This window comes from Larimichthys crocea, chromosome XXIV (genome assembly GCF_000972845.2).
Source record: "Larimichthys crocea isolate SSNF chromosome XXIV, L_crocea_2.0, whole genome shotgun sequence".
Lineage (NCBI taxonomy): Eukaryota > Metazoa > Chordata > Actinopteri > Sciaenidae > Larimichthys > Larimichthys crocea.
This window is the reverse complement of record NC_040034.1, coordinates 15698665-15719385: the sequence shown is the minus strand read 5'-3', so window position 1 is coordinate 15719385 and position 20721 is coordinate 15698665. Positions and strand designations below refer to the sequence as shown.

The 20721-nt window shown below is 41.1% G+C and overlaps 1 protein-coding gene across 2 annotated transcripts in view; it reads left to right on the top strand.

Annotated features, from left to right (window-relative positions):
- Nucleotides 1-3745: 3745 nt before the first annotated feature.
- Nucleotides 3746-20721, top strand: part of fndc5a (fibronectin type III domain containing 5a) — a 35588-nt gene continuing 18612 nt past the window's right edge. For both annotated transcript variants that reach the window (XM_019266363.2, XM_019266364.2), the window contains exon 1: nt 3746-4133. In XM_019266363.2, the coding sequence (XP_019121908.1) occupies nt 4076-4133 (58 nt within the window). In that variant the 5' untranslated portion in view covers nt 3746-4075. The remainder of the gene's footprint in view (nt 4134-20721) is intronic.

Here is a 20721-nt window from a genome sequence, read left to right as displayed (position 1 = left end):
TACTGCTGTAATATAAATCAGAGATAACTATTAAATTGCAAATTTAGTAACATGACCGTGCAGAAAACATTCCATTAAATATCAGAAATCTGTTTTCTGAGACTTCAGGCTTAGTTAGTGCAGATTTTGGACAGAAACTGTTTTAGAGTCTGTTTGATTTTTTGGCAGGCAAGCCTAGAACAAATGCTTTTGAAGCTGCACTCTTCATGCAAAAAAGATCCAAAAAGAGGTTTGTGTGAGTTGTATTCTACATGACCCACAGGATGTTTGTGTGTGGAAAGAGGGGGTCAGCATCTGATGAGGAAACCGAGATGTGGTTTGGGAGCAGCAAGAAGCAGCCATGTATGCGCTGCACTTTTATCATTATCATAAGAATATCAGTCATGGACCATTCATTAAAACTCTTTTTGTCTAAGGTGAATATCTGTGGATCTGTCCCATTTTTACTCCATTTGTTTTGGTTCTGTCTCCTCACTTCCTCATTGCAGGTATTGATCATGGACAACATAAAATCATGGGTGGAGGTGAGGCGGGTTGAATGAAGCCTGGTTGCTCAAATAAGCCACCTGTGATAGTACCCACCTGTCAATCAAAGCGGCCACACTCTTAATTATGGATAACTTTAATAACTTTAATTTTAACAGATGTGTGTTAAAAGAATGAACTATATGGGGAAATTAACCAAAGAGATCAAAACAGTTTTTTGTACCAGACTGTGAACATGTTTATTTCTGCTGTGAAGTTGGACATTTTAACATGGGAGCTTATGGAGACAGACTTGTTCAGTAGCCAGCCTCAAGTGGCTGTTCGAGGAACTGCAGTTTTTGGGACTTTGACACTGGATAATTTACATGATTCTTGTACATTTTGATAATTGCTTCCAGTCTAATGTAGAAAATTCAACATGTTCTTTAACAATATATTTTTTCTATCTGTGTTTCTCTATTTTGTCTAATATTCCCTAAAAATAAGTATCATCCATGCAGCTCTGCACTGATTGGTCTCTCGATAGGCAGGATACAAACACCTGAAGTGTGTCATGTGTTGTTGTGTGGTGCCTGACTAAAATGTCTGTTACTGGGAATTAAAATGTTAATTTAAATCTAATAGAAGCTGTCCTCCACACGATCACAACGTGCCCAAATTTGGCTCTGGATTTGTTCTGTGCACAATCTGTTAAGAAAATGCTCAATCTGTTCCAAAACTTCCTGCAATGGTAGTCTGTAACACTGCAAGCCTCAGTGAAGAGCAACATTTTAAATAAAGCACATTTTTCTGAAGTACTGTACTTCAGAAAAACATTGAGGTTCTTCTACTTCACTTTAAGAATTTTTGGACTATAACAGCCAAATGAGGGTGCATTTTATTTTTCTTGTTGTCGTTGTTAAGGGGACTTAAGTTATCATAAATTAATGTGGACCATTTTTGCTAAGGGTATGGTGTACTGAGCTGCACTGTCTGATGGGGACTTAAGGTCATTTTCAGGAGGAATTTCTTCCAACTTCTTCAAACAGGGTATGCTTTTCTCTTACACTCTGTCAGAACATTGCTGATGCATTCAAAGATGTCCATGTCTTCAGGAAAAACATGTTTTTCCTCCTATGAACCCATCAAAAGCAGGAGACATCTTGGAAGGCAACATTGTTGACTGTCTGGCCCAATTTATGTATGTGCTGCACCTTTAAACTTTAATCAGCAGGTGACGCTGAACCAGAGGCGAGAGGCCTGGTGAGAGTAAGGCTGGCCTGTCCTGATGACCCTCATAAAAGTATTCTTTAAGGATGGAAATGGTATGTCAGACAGCAACAAACAATGTGTATTAGATTAGATTTTATGTCCAACTTTAAGTATGTATGATTTTGCTTTTACTGTGATGAACGTAAACTGTGACATCACTCTCTCCTTTTCTCTTCTGAACTTCCGCTGGCAACATCCCCGATGTTATGTCCAGGCTGCCCAGATACGTGGGCCCACTTGCCCTGCTCTGGTCCCCGTCTGCATTACCTGAAAACCTCTTCTTCCCAGTAGTCCAAAACACAACTCAGGTGCTCTGAGTTCACAGTTTGGGTACAATGGCCAACAAACTGAATTAACAGCTATAGTTGTCAGCAGTTTACTTTACTGTCCATCAGGAAACTCTGTAAATCACAGAGAGTTGATGAGTAGCAGCCAGAGGATATCAGAGGGAAAACCAGAAAACATTTTCTCCATAAAATATAATCCAGTTTCACCTAAATCAGTGAAATAGTTGGTGGTGTGTGACTTAGTGCCGCAAAGAGTTACTCATTTCTCACTGGAGATCATGCACAAAGTTACATAGTACAGGAAAAGGCGTACAGGGTGCAGAGTGGGAATAACAAAATGATTTTAAATCTGTTATTTTTTGGTAGAAAAGTTACACAATGTTGCTTTAATCAGAACAAGGTGACTTTATATTTAGACAATAATACTTCCATACTTTTGTACTGCAGGACTTTTATCTGTAAAGGTGTGTTTTTACTCCCCCCAGCGCTGCTGCTCATGGATACATGAAGGTGATGATAGAGGTGTTTGGTACAGTACGTCTCTTTGTGTTCAGATAAACTCTGTGACTCTCCCTCTCTCCCTCTCTCTCTCACACACACACACACACACACACACACACGCATAGATGGAGGACAGAGTATGCCAAAAAAAAAAAACAGAACAATAATCTCTCCACCACCAACAAACACGTCCTCTGAAACACGTCAGAAGCAGAGGGCTATGAATCGAGGTGCACAGCGGGGTGAGGAAAACACTTCTTGGGGACACAGCTAGGGGACAGTGCCGGTCTCCTGACTCGGGACTTAAACCCCCCTCCTCTAAACCCACAAACACACACACACAAATCCAGGAAAGCTTCAAGTCCACAGCGCGCTGCAGGGAAACTATCAGGTACTGTATGCACACTTTATCCACTTCTCTACCCGCTTCACCGTGCGCTCACGGTGCTTTTCAAACAATGTGATGGGCGTTTGGGAGTGGTAGTGGAGGTGGTGGGTAGGGGGGGGTTAACTCAGTGGTAAAGTCAAGAGGCACGTGTTTGTTTTAGAAGTGGAAAAAAAAACAAAAAACGACTTTATCTGTGCACATGAGACTGTTTGCGTGGGCCAGTGTATGCATATTTAATCTATGAGTGGGCAGCAGTAATTCAGAGTACTGGCTCACCAAGTGGGCAAAAACAGCAGGAGGATGAGAGAGAGAGACAAAGTGAGAGTAGCCATGTTCGATCAAAGGAGAAGTCTTTTGGTGACAAAGTTTGCGTTTGATCAGCTTGTGGCTCCTGTGCGTCCGGATTCCTGGAGGAAGTTTGCATACTAGATAATAACAGCTGTTTGTTTTGTTTGTTTTTTGTCGTGAAATATGCGTGGAAAGGCAAAACTACTAAATCAAACATAGGCCTTAACTATTAAATAACATTGGACAGTTGAACATAGGCCTGTATGTGGAGAAAATGTGATTTTATTTTTATTTTTTTTGACATTTCATGACATAACTTGTGGATTATTCATCCAGCTTGTCTCGGCTGTCTTGCAACCTTCCTCTCTCACTGTAAAAAGCCTTCAGGAGTCAGTGTGACAGGCAGGGACAGTCCAGGCGCTCATATACAAAGCCAGCACGTTTCACTCTGCAGCAGCAGCAGCAGCAGCAGCAGCCGAGCGGTGGTGAGCACCACCTCCAGCATCACCACCACCACCAGCACCAGCAGCAGTAGGAGCAGCAAGAGCAGATCAGGGAGGACGCAAAGAAAACAGCTCCAGACGATGATCATGCTCACTGGCAGCTCGCCGGTGGCTGCTCGCTGGTCGGCGGCGGCTCGGGGCTGTTGTCTGAGCGGAGGTGTTGGTGCTGAAACGCGCTGTCCGAGGTGCTGAGGAGCCGCCGACAGACCGTCCGTTTGTTCCCACCTTTTTTTCCCCCCCTCACAGTCGAGACGATACGCATGAACTGACGTGAATGCCAAGCAGCACAACACGGCACAACCAGCCCGCCGGTTAACACGGCAACCCCGGCCGGAGTAAATGGGACCGCACGTCGTCCGAGCGTCAGAAAGATGGAGAGATTTTTCCTGCTCGTCCTCAGCTGTCTCAGCGTCTCTCGAGTCACAGCGGGTAAGTTTATGTTTATGTGCAATGAGAGGGACGTTTCCACTGATCCTGGACCTGCAGCAGCAGCTTCACAGAGAGAGAGATTTTATTGCCTAATTAAACGAACCGTGGAGAGATTGCAGAGGCATGTGTGTGTGTGTGTGTGTGTTGTGTTGTTCAGGCTTCAGATTTGAACCTGTGTTGTTGGGGAGACGTTGTGTAGTCTGTTGTGTTTGTGTTGAGGCTGACTGTGTGTGTGTGTGTTGTCATCTGATGAAACAACACATGATGGGTTGGAAATGTTGGTTTGGACTGTTCACATGTGAGCAGATCTGCATAGAATCACAGTCAGACAGCTGACATGTGGGCGGATTTGAGATGAGTGGAGGTGAAATGACTTGTAACACACCATGTTATTGTCCGTCTCTTAATGTGTGTGTGTGTGTGTCTGTGTGTGTGTGTGTGTGTGTGTGTGTGTGTGTGTGTGTGTGTGTTTGATGTGAGCCAAGCTGACCTTTGAATCTCATTTCAGACAGGTACTATAAACTGCTGCACACACACACACACACACACACACACACACACATATTTGCAGGCTCACTGTTGATCTAACCCGTACAGTGTAGAAACCAGATTTTAACCAGAGAGTTTAACTGCTGCTGCCCACTGGAGACCCACGATTGAACTGCTGAGGAGCGACTGTGGTCCTCTCACAAAGATCCATGGAAACGCCACTGATGCATGCTGTGTCTTTATATGTGTGTGTGTGTGTGTGTGTGTGTGTGTGAGTGTGTGTGTGAGTGCTGATGTCCAGCCTATACTGTATGCATGCATCTATAAAACATGTTCTTTCAGAGTCAATACTACACACACACACACACACACACACACACACTCCTGCCATCAAAATGCACCTCTGGTTCACTCGGCTTCCTCCCACTCCTTTCCACTGACAAGGGATCACTGTGCTGCACACTCACACACTTACCCTTATACACACACAAATTACTTGCACGGCCTCTGCGTTGTGTGCTTTTTTTTTTTTTTTTACCCCCCTCTTTCTTCTTTAACTGTAAACAATGCAGGTCTTATGAAGACTGTATTACAAAGCTCAGGCACTTAGAGCACACAGGCAGCGGGGATGTTTAGACTGGATGCAGGCACTTGATTGTGTAAGTGGAAAAATGGAAGATAGTCTTCATGTTTTTATGCTTTTAAGCATCTGTCCAAACATTCTGTGCTCCATTTTCACCGGTGACACTTTATTTGAACTCCCTGTGTCTCACATTGTATGATAACACTTCATGGATGCTTCATAACACACACTAATTTCATGATTTATATTTGTTACTCCTCTTGTGAACTGATGAATGAGCAGCTTGATAACACGGTATAGCATAACTATAATCACACTAACAATATAACACAGTTGGAATTTTATGATACTCTCCACTTCAGTGATTTGTGCATGTGTATAAACACTCAATAAATGCTTTATAATGCGCCGTTAGCATTTGTTCATACATGCATTTATTATCTGTTTATACACCAGTTATGGATGCATCATTAGAGGAGTTACATTTGGAGACAAATAGATTATAAAGTTGTTATAAACCAATAATTAACATTATATTCTGCTTATGAATGCTAAATAACAAGTATTTGCCTTATTGTTTCACCAATCAATTAACATAATTATATTCTATATATCTATATCTATTATTATATATAATATATATATATATATATATATATATATATATATATTATAGTATATATAATACAATACAATACAAGCACTTATTTTTTCATACAATGAAATGTAACACAAAGTGCTTCACACTATAAAACAGCCCCCCCTGTCCTCTACACCCACATTTATAAACACAAACAAAGGAAATGCTATCTTATTATTTTTGCAGTGAAGAAACACCAGAGGAAGGCTTAAAAATATAAAATAAAATAAAATAAAATAAAATAAAATAAAATAAATGATAGTAAAACACAATTAAATGTATAAAAAGATAAAAATGAACTAAATACACAATAGTAGTATTAATGTAACAGATTAAAATGTACAGATAAGCAAGTAAATATATATAGTTTGAGTAAAAGCCAGACTAAAAAGACAGGTATTGTGTTTTGTAAATATACCAACAGTCTCCGCTGCCCTCAGGTCTTCAGGGAGGCTCTTCCACAAAGAGTGGACCGCAATAAGAAAAGGACGCCTCACTGTGGGGTTTTTATTCTGAATTCAAGGATAATTAAAATGCCACTACCAGAAGATGTTTTTAGAGCGTTCATAGGTTAAAAACAAATCTGATGAATGGGTGGGACCAAAACCATTAAAGTCTTTATAAACCATAGCTGCATGTGTAGCAAAAAAAACAAAAACGACTCTGTCCAAGTGTTAACAGAAAACTTTATTTCAGCTCAGAATACAAAGAAACAGGATACATCAGGTTATCAGGTGATGGTTTTAGTGATATGTTTAAATGTTGATGCCCCCATAGTCCATTTAGTAGCTGCTCTGATATCAAATTATCTTCATCAGCAACATTGAACCTCAACTTTTAGACACAAATGGACAAGACATTAAACTAAAAGGAACTTCCACCCTGATTTGAAACCCTGTTCAACAACATTTGTACACCTGTACTCTGAAAACTATATACGTGTTTGCTTTACGTCTATTTTAACAAAATCAAAGTAGTGTCCAAACGTTTGCACTCCTAAAGGATGCAAATCAGTTAGTGTCTTCAGAGATGTCTTCAGACTGGCTTAGTGGCATTAAGACGTCAAGAACAACAACCACCACCTTTCATCAGTTCAAGTCCAACTGGGAATGTTTCGTCTCTACACTGTATTGAATAAAGACATAAAATGCCTCAAAAGTGCTGAGAAAAAAGTCGAAATCTAAATATCTACCCTTCGATGACAACCAAGTAAACTTCATCTGCTGATGAAGACCATGTGAAATGACAGAAAGCTCCAGAACAGCTGCTAAAAAAAAGAAGAAGCTGCTAAAATTACGAAAGTTAGAAATTGTTGTGACTGCATCATTTTTGAATTCACAATTTAAAGTTTTTTTTATCTCACAGTTTATTTTAAGGCTTTGTCAGACTCCTGCACCGGGAAATCCAGGCCAAATCAATGTCAAGGCGGAGAGGTGGACTGTCAGGAGTGAGTGGGTGCACACCATGGCACCATAAAATTTACACTAAGGTGACGTCTTTACTGTGTCTGCGTTTATAGTCGCTCATAAACAGTCAGTTGATCCTGGGAAAGGAAAGGTAATGTTTCCATTTGAAATGTAAATCGACTCTTGAACACATTCATCCAAATGAGGCCATAAATCCTTGCAGGCAATTTTCCCCTCGGTCACTAACAAAGAGTTTTGAGAACGAAAAAAAAATCAATGAATCAATCAAGAAACCGAACAGTGATGCAAGCCATGCAAAGCCTCTGGGCTGTTCTCTTTGTTTGAGAGACACTTCTGATAATGAGTGAAGAAAGCCAAGGCTTTCAAGAGCTCAGAGGTTATTTTTTATGCTGTAAATAAAATAAAAAAAGAAGATCCAGGAAATTTTTGGCAACCACCTGCCAGGTGATAAATCCCACATGAGTACAGTATATTATGTGTCAAGTGTTAAGCCATCTAACATCCATACAGAGGAGTTAGACTCGGCTGTGAGAGCCAGAGTTTGTAAAAGCTGTCCGTCTTCTGCTCTCTCATCAAATTATCATCTTACACTTGAGGGCTGTGAATATTTCTGAGCAGACATCCAGTCAGTCAGAGAGACAAAAAATCAAAACTAATATGGTTTCATAAGATTCTTGGTGCTATTTGTCACACAAACACAGAGGTTCCTCAAACACAAATACAAATACTTGCTTATGCTTTGAGGATAGTTTAGTACGCTCAACATAATGCATTATTCAATCTTTTAAAAAATACAGCCGCGGGGCTTTGATGTTATTGTTTTCAGAGTGCAGTTTTGTCACATGCATGAAATGAGATGATCTATCATCACATACAGAGTCCATCATCGGCGTCAGAGGATGAGCAGACAGTGCGCAGGCCTTGTGGTCCCATGGCGAAACACTCACGTCATTATTTTACTGTACACATTAGAAACAGCAGTAGAGGGTCTGATAGTGTATTTTTAGTCTTCTAAATGCAACACTTCTGCCCTGATTTTTTCTAAATGTGTGTCCTTTAGACCTGCTGGGTATCTGGGGCAGCCTCCTGATTGGACGGCTGAATCATTACCGTTCCCTCTGAATAGGCTCTTTAACAGGGCACGGTAAGGACGGGGGGCGCAGAATTTTGTGAGTGCATGTGATTATCTGTTCATTAGTTTCCCTCTAGTCGATTGTGTGAGCACAATTAGTTGTTTGTAATTATTAGCTGTTATTAGTTTTTAAAAAAAAAAGCAGTTTAACTGCACTTTTGTTTTTCAGGAGCTTATTACAGCACGGCTACAGTTAGTCACCACACCGTCACTGCCTCTTACAATTACATTGCATCAGATTTTGGGGGAGTTTAACGAGGAAATACCTCATTATGTTGCAATTGAATGTAACAATAGAACTTCAGTGACTTTCACTGACTGCATTTGTTTATTTCACAGTATTATTTCTACCATATTATTTACAAAAATGGGATATATACACATTGGCAAGCCACCACTAGTTAACTTAAAGGACTAGACTGTAGCATTAGTGGCATCTAGTGGTGTAGTTGCAGATTACAACCCCTCGCCTCATCCTCTCCATCCTGGTGGTGATAGGGAAACTACAGTGGTCGCAAAATGTGAAAAAAACAACAACACAAAAGGCCCTACATAGAGCCAGTATTTTGTTTGCTCATCTACTGTAGAAAGATGGTGGATGCATAAAGAGGACTGGACACAGTTATTGAAGCTGCATAGTGGCACATAAAAAGGTTTGATTATGCTTCTGCCCAAACATAGTGGAGACGTCCACCCACTAAATGCTCCTGAGCAGGTAACTTCCCATTTATCTCTGCGCTAACTTTTACACTTTCCAAAGGTTACTGAACCAAATGCTGTCATTTTGAGGGGGTTGTGACACTCAAAAGATGTATGCACAATGGCCCAAAAGACTTTTTTCCTTAAGTTTACATTGGTAATGAAGTGGCTGTCAAATAGTGATTTTACAGCCACTTCATTAACAATGTAAACTTAAGGAAAAAAGTCTTTTGGGCCATTGTGCATGATGGACATCATTGCTTTAATTGACTTCAAATCCTGACTCTCGTCCTGGGGGTTTGGGCAGACTGTGTGGAAGATGACCCACAGCATATTTAGACATAAAGGGCTTATTCTAAGATAAAAACAAATTTTATTTTCATTTTACAGTAATGAAAACATAATGATGTATATTGTATTTAATTTTTTTCATATTCTGTATATAGATCCTATTCAAAATCTTACACACTCGACCTTTAAGTTTCGAGGCTGCAGAGGACACACTTCCACTTTTTAATGTGCAAAGAAAGTGATCAGCTCTCTTTGGCTACTTTGAATCAGTGTGTTATTTGGTTTCAAATGCACAGTGAATTAATTAAATACGTTTTTGTTGTTGTCATGTCGCAATACCCTAAAATCATATATATCAGATCCAAACTGCTGCTCATACAGTTAGGTAAAAAGGTAAAACAATAAAGTAATCCGAATGACTGAGTCAATTTTCTTCTTAGCAAACTAAAACACAACCGTACAGCCAATCTGATATTGTAGCGTCTGTACACCAGAGTGTTTAGGCTGTGGTGCAGCCATTTCACAGGAAACAGGACACTCTTCAATCATTGCAGTTTGTACAATACAAAGAAAATGAATAACTGAACACACAGCTTACACAAACTGTTTTCATCCTGAAGATCTTTTATCTTGTCAACCTCAAGTAAAACATCAGCAGTATAACTATACTTTTGTTTAAAATGCATATGTCTTTAATTTAGTTACTGACAAGATATCTTTAACACTTATATTTTATATTCTTGGTGTGCAAATGTATCTAAGTTTTGGTTAAATGAGGTTCAGAACACAAAGCTGAAGCTACAACTAATTCATAAGCTTGACAAAGCCGTCAGGATGAAAAAGAACAGGTTGTTTTTGAGAAGTCTGTCCTCCCCCCAGCTTTGCTGTTGTTGTTGTGTCAGTACTGCCCAGATAATCTCCCTTTATCTTTCTCGCACACTGTCATGTTTTAATTGTCACCTGTCCTCTTAGTACATAATTGCCAGCACTGCTTAGTCTTTTTATCAACAACATAGTACTGCTGCTGCTCTTTCCTCTGGCACCTCTTCTTCTTTTTAAAAAAGCCTCTTTGAGTTTGTCTTCGCCAATGGCTCAGATGAATAAGAGCGATGGCCTTGTGGTTGATAGCCAGCGGCTGGTATGTGCTAAAGCTTTTCAGTTTACAAGATTTAAGACCCAACAGCAGGAAGTAGAAAGAAAACAATTTTCATCTTTTTTTGAGAAATAGTTTTTAAATTAATTTCACTATCTTCAGGTATATAATGTTTGCATGTGCTTAGTGATGTCAGGTTATCTCAAAAATGCAATGAAACAGGCTTCAGAGGACAGATTGATGCAATCATCTGGACAGCGGGCTTGTGGGAGAAAGAGATGATAATGCCAAAAGACTGACATGACGGCAGCAGCTCACTGACGCAGTCTGTCATCTGTCTCACGTCTGTCATGTCATGTGGGCAGGTGGAGGAAGTCCTGAGCTGCCATTTGGAGGGAAATAAATGCAGTGGATGTGAAGTGCTTGTGGGGTATAGTGTTTGTGTACATGAGTGTGTCTTCTGGGATTTTTTATTTAGAAGCAGCTGGTATAAAACAAGTTCTAAATGAGGAGTGTAGGAATTGTCCAAACAATGAAAAGAATAGGTAGCCTATTAATCAAATGCGAGTAATCACACCATAACGTGATGGATAATGATGAATTTCACCTGTTACCACCTACATCCATCTGTTTGTGCACGTACAGGCTCATTTACAAAGAGGAACACTCTCTGAATGTTGTATTGAAAAGCCCTGGGAGCACTCATGGTGAGTTTTTTTTGTTGTGGACAATAACAGTGAAAGATAAAGATGAAAAACATCATGGACACATAAAATAAGACACTGTAGCGTATAAAAGCAGACATGCAGAAAACCTTCCCACACTCGAGCAAAGAATTTATTGACATGATTCTCATTTAGAGTGTCCCTGCAATGCTGCTGGTGTTTTTATGTTTTACATCATGCTCTGCAACATTTTCACATTTCATTTATTGCTAGTGGTTTGTCTGAAATGTGGATGTGGTTGTTAGTTCCCTTAAAATACTGTATAATGCCAAAGTTTGGCTCTCTAAGCTGAAAAATCACTGTAGCTAAATCAAATTGTTATTTGACACATTCCCAAGTGTCTTGTTCAAAATAAATACACACAGATGCAGTATAGGGAAAGGTTAGGATTTCCCTTTACATGACGTTCAAATAAATGATAGAAGCTGGGCACAGAAACACTTCAGTGTAATTTAAAAGATTACAGATTTAATTGTTGCATTTGTTTTAACAGTTTCATAATATAAAATATCCCTGTCTTGGTTAAAATCAACAGTTCATTATTAGTGCAGATTGAACTGATCTGAGAGACCGCAGCTCTGTTAATGAGGTTCAATTATAACACTGGGGAACAATTTGAAAAAAACTAAAATCGGCATGCTGATTCCAAAATTGCAGTCAGTTTTGTTCTAGCATGTCGTGTTTTTTCTCCACAGCTTACCCTCCAGATAAGCAAAACTTCACTGATTAGCTGTAGTAACTAAGACTTGCCAGCTGATCACGATTGGACTCATCTACAGCTACGTGGCAACTGTGCAGTGCAGTCACAATTGAGACAGTCCGGTGATAGGTGTGTCCCAATAGGTCAGCACTATCAGTATCTGCAAACAAATAGCTAGGAATTAAGTGGATTTGTGCTGGCTTTTCTGTTAACCTTGTAACCATGGGCATACCGTTATGAGTTCTATTTCGTTTCATGCCGTTTTTGTAGTTTTCAAAGCTTGTAACTCTTCCATCTTAGTGTTTTATTCACATAGGTATATATTTCCTTTGTTCCAGATCATGTCTGCTCCTGCTATTCTCGTCATAAATGCCTAAACAACCCTGACTCCTTTTGCTATATTTGTGGTAGTTTCACCATTCCAAGTCAGAGGCAAGCAAACATCAGTGCATTTGTCAAACACAAGCATATTTTGCATATTTTAAAGTAAAACTCGGTGATCCAGACAAAGCCATGGGGGCTCCTCACAAAGTGGCAAGCAGTGTGTCGAGAGTTTACGGATGTGGACCAAACGAACACGTGAAAAGTTGGCACCCCATGGTTTGGTATCCCCATGGTTTGGTGAGAGCAAAAAGATCATTGTCACTTTCGTTTAGTGAAAACAAGCACATATCTGTTATGTACAGTATTTTTCATATTTTTTAAGAAAACAGGGATCCTATAGTTGAAAAACTTGACGTGATAGCGGAAAACTGAGATCAGTTTTAGATTCCGCACCCAAAAATTAGTTAAAAACAGCTGTCAAACCTAACTCAACAAAAATTGTGTTCCCCAGTGTTATAGAAGCTGGGCACAGAAACACCAGTGTAATTTAAAAGATTACAGATTTAATTGTTGAATTTGTTTTAACAGTTTCATAATACAAAATATCCCTGTCTTGGTGAAATCAACAGTTCATTATTAGTACAGACTGAACTGATCTGAGAGACCGCAGCTCTGTTAATGAGATTCAGTTATAATTAATCATTTTATTATCCCAGATAGGATCTTCACTTGTTTTGTTTTTATCTTGTGCCCCTGACTACAACACAAGTACAAAAACAAAGATACGAAACTGTTCCTGTACATACATTATACAGAAAACGATAATACAACAGAAACTAAAATGCTAAATTACATTGTGGAGGGGGCGTAGTGCATCGGCAGCAGGGGAGCGGTGTGGAGGGGGCTCAGGAGAGCAGCACCAGGGGAGGCGATTAGCACAACTGCATCCAGTCTACTCACTCTCCCCTTTTTAACACAGTAGCGTGCTGGACCTGGGAGAGACGATCCAGACACAACCACACGAGGAGTCGGCAGTGAGGAACTGAGAGGTTGTGAAAGCCTGCAAACGAATCTGAGTGTGTATAATTGAAAAAACACTGAAATCCGTCATAACTCTCTAAATGTCTCTGTTGAAGAAACCTACGGTGACAACAGATACACCACAACATGCAAATCAGCAGGACTATTGCACAGGGAACTCTTTTGGCAGAACTCAAGCACCACACAAAAGCCCAACTTCACTTCATGTTTACAGCCTGGTACAAAAAACTGTTTTGACCTCTATAGCGAATTTATCTGTTCATAACAACTGTACCGAGGGTGAATTTCTATATACAGTAACACACCTGTTCAAATGATATTAAGGATCAAAGTTATGCAGAATTAACATCATGGCTGCTTTGACTGACAGATGGGTGTAGCTACAGATGGCTAGTTTGAGCACCCAGACATGATTCAGCCTGCCTCAGCTCCACCTACACTCCACTTCTTTGCCCTTTTTTAGATTAGCCAGGAGGCTGACAGCCAGAGCGACCACACTCTGAGCTTTACGTAGGCTCTTCAGATGCTTGTGGGTGACGTCACGGATATGACTTCCATGTTTTGTGCTGTCTTTCATTGTGAATTGCTTTATTCATAATTGCACCTGTGTACCACTGGGGCTTTGTTGGTGTTTATGGTCATGAGTGGTTCCACATGTATACACATCGTGAAGCATGATTCAAACCGTACATTTGAGCATATGCTAAGCACAGAACTGTGTGTGTGCTCCTGGATTGCTGTCTGTGCTCCTCAGCAGCCCAGCAGAGCATAAAAACACATTTTTTTATTTGGCACTGAGAAGTCAAATCCAAGGGGAGGTCCAGAAAGTGTGTTTTGACACTGAAAATCCAGGAATGTGTTTTAAATATGACCAAACACTGAACATGTTAAGGTGTAAAGGCATCTGTCTGCTCTACCTTTGTGCCAGAGGCTGTAAGTCTGATTTGGGTGGGGGACCTCACTACGCAGTCAGGGGCCAGAAGTCAGTCACACAGCATGTGTTTGTCTCAGGGGAATAGTTGCACAGAGATGAAGGGAGTAATGGATAGAGAGAAAGCAAATGAACGTATGCAAACGGAGAGAGAGTGCTATAGTGTTGGAGCCACAGGGGAGAAAGACAAAGCCAGAGAGAGAAGGTGAAACATGGAGGAACCAGAGAGTTATTCACATACTTCCCACCCTCCACCAGCCTGTGACACCAATCCTCCCAGGCGACCACTGTAGGCGTTACTTTACCAGCTGTCCTCAAGTCCTCGGCAGGGCTGCAAGACAGACTTCCACAGAACAGAACAGTTATGCATCAAGCACTAATATCTCATTTACATAACCTTAAATCAAGCCGTGAGCCCTTTTAGCGTTGACAACTTCATCCCATGTCACTGCTATTTCCCCACTTGGTGAGTGTGTGAGTGTGTGTGTGTGTGTGTGGTAGAGCGGAGGGGTTGCAACTGATTTGAGGGTAGATTTCATTAGCAATGGACTTGTCAAATAATCAGCTCCACGGCACTTCTTTGCCTTTTTGAATTAGCTGCCTTGCATTCTCTCTGCACACAATGCCGCATTGATTTTCATACCCTGCCTTTTGACATTTAATTAGAGAAAGGTGTGTGTATGTGTGTGTGTGTGCATCAGATGGAAGAAAAAAAAAAAAAGCAGACCTGGCCAGCAGGTTTGGAAAATTCATTTTCTATGAGTAAATAACTCATTTCTCTACAAAGGGACAAAAAGACCCTTAGGTGTGATTATTTGATGGTGCTGGGCTGCTGTACACGGAGGCAGAATGAAGCACCGAGAACACACAGGCTCTGGTCGACATGCAGCACATGCAGAAAACACACAAATACAACCTCCCACACATACACAAACCGGAGCTCTGTGGCTAAATAAATTCAAAATAAAAATCTATAGGCGGACAGCTTCAAAACAGTTCCTCCATTTATAAGCCGCACATCTGCCCACATAAATCAGCAGTCAGTGTACGAGTGGCATGAGGCTAATCAATAGGAGAATAGTACACGAGTGAGTCACAGCTAGGCTACCGTCTCCCCTTTTCACCCACCAGCTCCTCTTTGCACCCAGATTCCCATTGAAGTGTCAGTTACAGGCAAGAGAGCTTTACACACCAGGGTACGGAGGAGCTGCCAAATAAGCCCAAGTGTGGTAGCTGTAGAGAAATATAGAGAGAGAGGAGCGTTGGAGAGACAGTCGAAGAGATGAAAAGAAAAGAGAGACAAAAACAGATAGACGGTGCGGGTGTGCAAGAGGAGGGGAGCTTTAGCACCAAGTGTCCATTACAGTCACAAAGCTGGAGAGCAAATAGTGGAAGAAATATTTAAAACGTATGAGGTGGATTTCCCCAGACAAAAAGCTGGTGGATAGAGATCCAAAAAAGCTCTGGCAGTTGTTTGAAACAAACGGCGGGACGACAAAGAAGAAGAGGATATCCAAAGGGGGAGCTCCCTTTCATGGTTTATGTAACACTTAAAGCAGTCGCATGGAAAAGAGGTCTGTGAAACAGTAGGCAGCCCGTAATGGAAAATGGCATTATAAAACATGACATAGAGCTTCAGTGTGACTCTGATGCGTGAGATAGCGCTTTTAAATTATTCACCAGATGCTTCAGCTCATAAATGAAACACATTAACGCCTCGTATTTGCCTCCTCTCCACAGTGTCGGTAGCTTCTGCATCAAGCGTGTATGTACATCCACAAGGATGAAACCACGTGCCAAGGTCTCCTCTGACACATGCAAGGGCAAACTCCAGATCAGCACAAAATCCTGATGGCTCTATCATGGCACATTAACTATGAATGAGGAGGGAGCTGGCGTTCTTGCCAGCTCTATCTATGCGAACCTCCCAAGTGTACCGCACGGATGCAGCTCACACAGATGTTAGCGCAGGAAACAAACACCAAGAAACTGTAATTCCCCTGGCTCTGTTGTTACCAGTGCGAGACGTCGCCATGTTAATACGTGGTAATTTATAGCTGCTAATTCCCCCCCGTGCCCTCAGGCTTTCTAACCAGTATGACTACAGCACAGAGTTTTATTTCCCCCCCTTCATTCAAAAGCACCCCGCTTTGATAGTCACTCCCATCTGCTCGTGCCGGTTATTACATCTTCCATAGAAAGTGATTGTGTGTTTACTATTCGCAGTGAAATGAGCTAAAGCAGTTTGAATTGCCAGACATAAATGAGGAGGAGCAGCACGTATGATCCCCAAAGTGCTTCAAAGAAAGGAACAGGAAGTAAGAGACACCCGAGGTCTGTGCCTCCTCCTAAATTGCCAGATAACAGTGGTATATGATGTCGCTAACAAGCAGTCTTCATGTTAGTTCACTAACTCATTAGGATCCCAGAGAGCTGAACCTGTCCAAGGGCCTGACTGCCTGAAAGAACTGCAGAGCTGTAATGCGGTGGTACAAATCAGTAATATCTCCCCATGGGGGCAGATAGAGATGGAGCACCACCCTGCTAGTTTTCATGCTCCCTCAGTCTCAAAGCTCCGGCTGTCTCCTCGTGTGTCAAGCTGTATCAGACTGTCTCAGCTGACTAGGGTCACGAGTGCGGTGCAGATGAACCGGTTTCAGTCGTCCACATTCACTCATATCCTCGATGGATTCTCAATTTTAACATGGCATGGTAGGAAAAGCAGTGTACTATTAATGACACTAGTGATGGCTATGTTGTTCCAAGCAGCAGTACATTCACTACACATGGACTTCGACATAAAAGACTAAACCGAATACTGTAAACTTGTCTTGCTCATGTCCAGCACAGACCACAGTATGGAGCGTGGACTGGTAGCTGGAGAGGTGCCAGTTCACCTCCTGGGCACTGCCAAGGTGCTGAACCCCATAACTGCTCCCAGGGTGCCACTAAATGGTTGTTTATCTCTCCACATTTGCAGCCGTGTGTGTGTATGTGTGTGTGTGGTTGTATTTCAGGCTTATATATGTAAAACCTGAGTGAAAAAAAGAATTCCCCCATTGAGGGATCAATAAAGTTAATCTTCTTAATCGGCTTCTTCCTCACAAAGAAAAAAGATGGTGATAAATAATCACCTTAACCAGGAGTGTAGTGGTAAATGCAGCGTCGGGCAAATTGTAGTTTATCGATCTTGATGGAAACAGTTGATCTGTGAATATTAAACTCTCTTTTCACTTCACTAAATTTATTTGGACTTATCTACCACTACAGCCATGATCTTGACCTGAACATGGATTACTAACTGGGCAAAGAGGGCATCTGACCCAAGGATCATTGATCAGCATGTGGCAAATTTCTGTTTTTGTAATTTATTAAATAAATAATTCATAAAACTTCTAAGCAAAGTTTGCACTAATAAAGGACAATACAAACTCTGAGGTTTCTGCCTGTTAAAAGGGAGAAGTGCTTGCTCACGGTGGAATTGTTGGGTCTCTGTAAATAATAATATAAAGAGTACAGTCTAGACCTGCGCTGTATGGAAAGTGTCATGAAATAATTTTTGTTATGATTTTGCGCTATATAAATAAAATTGAACTGAATTACAAACTAATGATAAGATGTGAAGGACCTTATAAGGTATCAAAACTATACTTTTATTGTTTCAGCTGTGTTCATACTTTAATAGTACAAAGTACAAATAGTAAATATGTTTAATCGAGATACCACCAACTAACAGATGCACACTGGACTACTGGTTGTCTTCTCACACTCTCGATAAACTTTAAAAGAAGATCTAGTTGTAGCCTTCCTATGCATTCTGTACCTGATGATTATATAAAGGAGTAAGATTTAGTGGCATCTTGAGGTGAAGTCGCTGATTGCAATCCCCTCGCCTCCACCCCTCGATGGCTGCAGAAGAGTCTCAGTGTTTCCCTGGAGCAATCACCCCTGCCTTAACCCCATTTCCCCCTGGTATTAATGTATGATCTGTATCCAGATACATTATCTGGTCAGTGGTATCTGATCACAGGCCCTTTGTATTTACACCTCCTACTAATAGTCATTTCTGTTATCACAGTTGTGCCCACACTAGAGATCCTAGACTGTAAAGGTTGCATTTACACGTGGCTGAGATTAAACTGCAGTGTGAGCCAGACCGACCGCAGATGTGGTCTGACTGAACTGACTGTTCTGCCGGCGTTTACACATTTTTCCTCATCCAAAAACAGAGTGCACAAATGCAGTCCCTTATACACTTTTATTGTTAGAAAGAACACAAATAGCATAGAGACCAAGTAGGAAACTTCAGCATCAGCAATAACAAAATGAGAATTATACATCTGGTGAAAGAAAAAAAAGAAAGCACACAATGATCTTTGCGCGCATTACAACACCATTTTATCTGCAATGTATCCCCATCTATAAGTCCAGAGCAGGAGTCAGGGAGGAGGGATCGCAGCAGGTCTGGAGGAGGTGTGGGAGGAGTGATCCTGTCTTTCTGAGGTCGACAGAGAGATAAGGAGGACGTTCATTAAATAATGATAGGCTTTATGGACCAGGACTGTCCACTGTGTGTGTGTGTGTGTGTGTGTGTGTGTGTATTCCCAACATGTCTGTGTGATGAAGCAGCCACTCAGCTTCGTCTCCTTGACCGTATACAGTTTAACACTTGCTCCCAGTGAGCTCTCTAATGAACGTGGATATTAAGGATCTGTCACCCCTCGAACTCCACAGCATAGGGGGAGCACAGACAAATAGCTGTCACTCTGATCACCATTGGGCTAACACACACACACACACACACCAGGGACATCCATGATGGCTCAAAGTCACCCCCATCTCGGGTGAGGAAGACTGTGTGCTACTGCGATGGGAGAGAGTTTATGAAGACATCTGTCTGGTGTTTCATTAGAGCTGACTCTCATGTCATGTGGATATTTAAGGCCCGTGGTCATGGCCAACGTCCGCTCCCGTTGTCCCCCAGCATATATTGCGGTCATACAAGGGACAGGGAGACAGACAAGGAGACTGACAAAGACGGACAAAAAGTGACTGGAAGCTGTTAAACGTGAGGACACGCAAAGATATGGTTTAACTTTGCTTTGCAGAAAGCTAAGGAGAAATAATAAAGGCATGTTGTTGTTTATTTTAATTCCACTTCACACACTGTTGCAATCTCATGCAATGTATATGCAATAATCTTTCATGTCTGATTTAATTTCTGTCTCAGAGAGATCAAAGTCTGCTTTCCGGGAGAGACTTAAACACAATAAATAATTTACAGATTCAGACAAACAGTCAGCAATATACATGTACACTAAAGGAAGGAGGAAATAAAAGAAATACTACACTTCCTCATCCAGGGGGAAACTCATTTCTGATTTCAAAAGGCTTTTCAGGAGACTGCTCTAATTTAAGGAGAAAAGAGAAAGTACTCTCACCAAGATCAGAAGATTTTGAGGCTTTATTAAAAGTGAACCTGCTCTGTGCAAAATTATTGGATTATAATAGGATGTAGGATTAAAAAAGACACGAGGAGTGAAGTAAAGAGCTTCACGAGTAGAGCCTCAGAGATCAGACTGTGGTCAGGCGATTGTTGACAAGAGAGGAGTCTGATTCTATTAACACGTATCTTTTCACATAGTCGTGTTAAAAGCTTCCCCTTTCATTTTTTTAAGCCTACTTTCTTTCTTTTAAAGTCTATTCTTACCCTTTAAACAGGCAGTCCATCTGTGTGGTTACAATTTGAAATTCAGTGGTTACATTACAGCAACTAAACCCAACAAAATGAAAGTGCTGCTGGGTGATTCGTAGAGTAATGTAATTACTTTTTCAAAAATGTTTTTTTATGTAGAAAATGTTGTCAGGTGTCCCTCCGATGTCCTCCAGCTGCTCTGCATCAACTCTTGGTGATTTACAGAGTGCACTGATTGACAGTAAAGTAAACTGCTGTGAACTGTAGCTGCTGTTAGCTAATGTTAGCTCAGTTTGTAAGCCGAGCTGTCCGGACTGTGAGTTCAGAGGAGTGTGTACCACCAGGAAGAAGAGGTTTTTGATGCCTGGGGTGTGGACGAATGCTCTTCCGGTTTCAGAGCTGGGCAAACAGGCATAAATGAGCTCAGCAGCCTCTATGGACATAATGTCAGAGACGAAAAGATTGAAGAGGAAACTGACAGACAAGAAGAAGAGAAAAGGAGAGAGTGACCAAGCAAGAGACCGCCAGACAAGAGTAACTCTGGGTCTGACTTTCAGTCATTGGTGAGAGCTTGATGAAATAAAAGGCTGAAAGACAGACTGCTGTTGGACTACTAAGTAATATTATATACTGTATGTCTTGTGTTGTTCCACTTGTTTGGCTGTTAGCAAAGTTGTTGACTCACTAGCTTTTGATCATAAGTAATATAGTCATAGGAAATACATGTGTACAGCTGTCCATGTTTACCACAGTGGTATTATACTCTGAAACTGGGGGGTGCTAAATCACAAAAATGCAAATTTCTTCTTTAAACACTG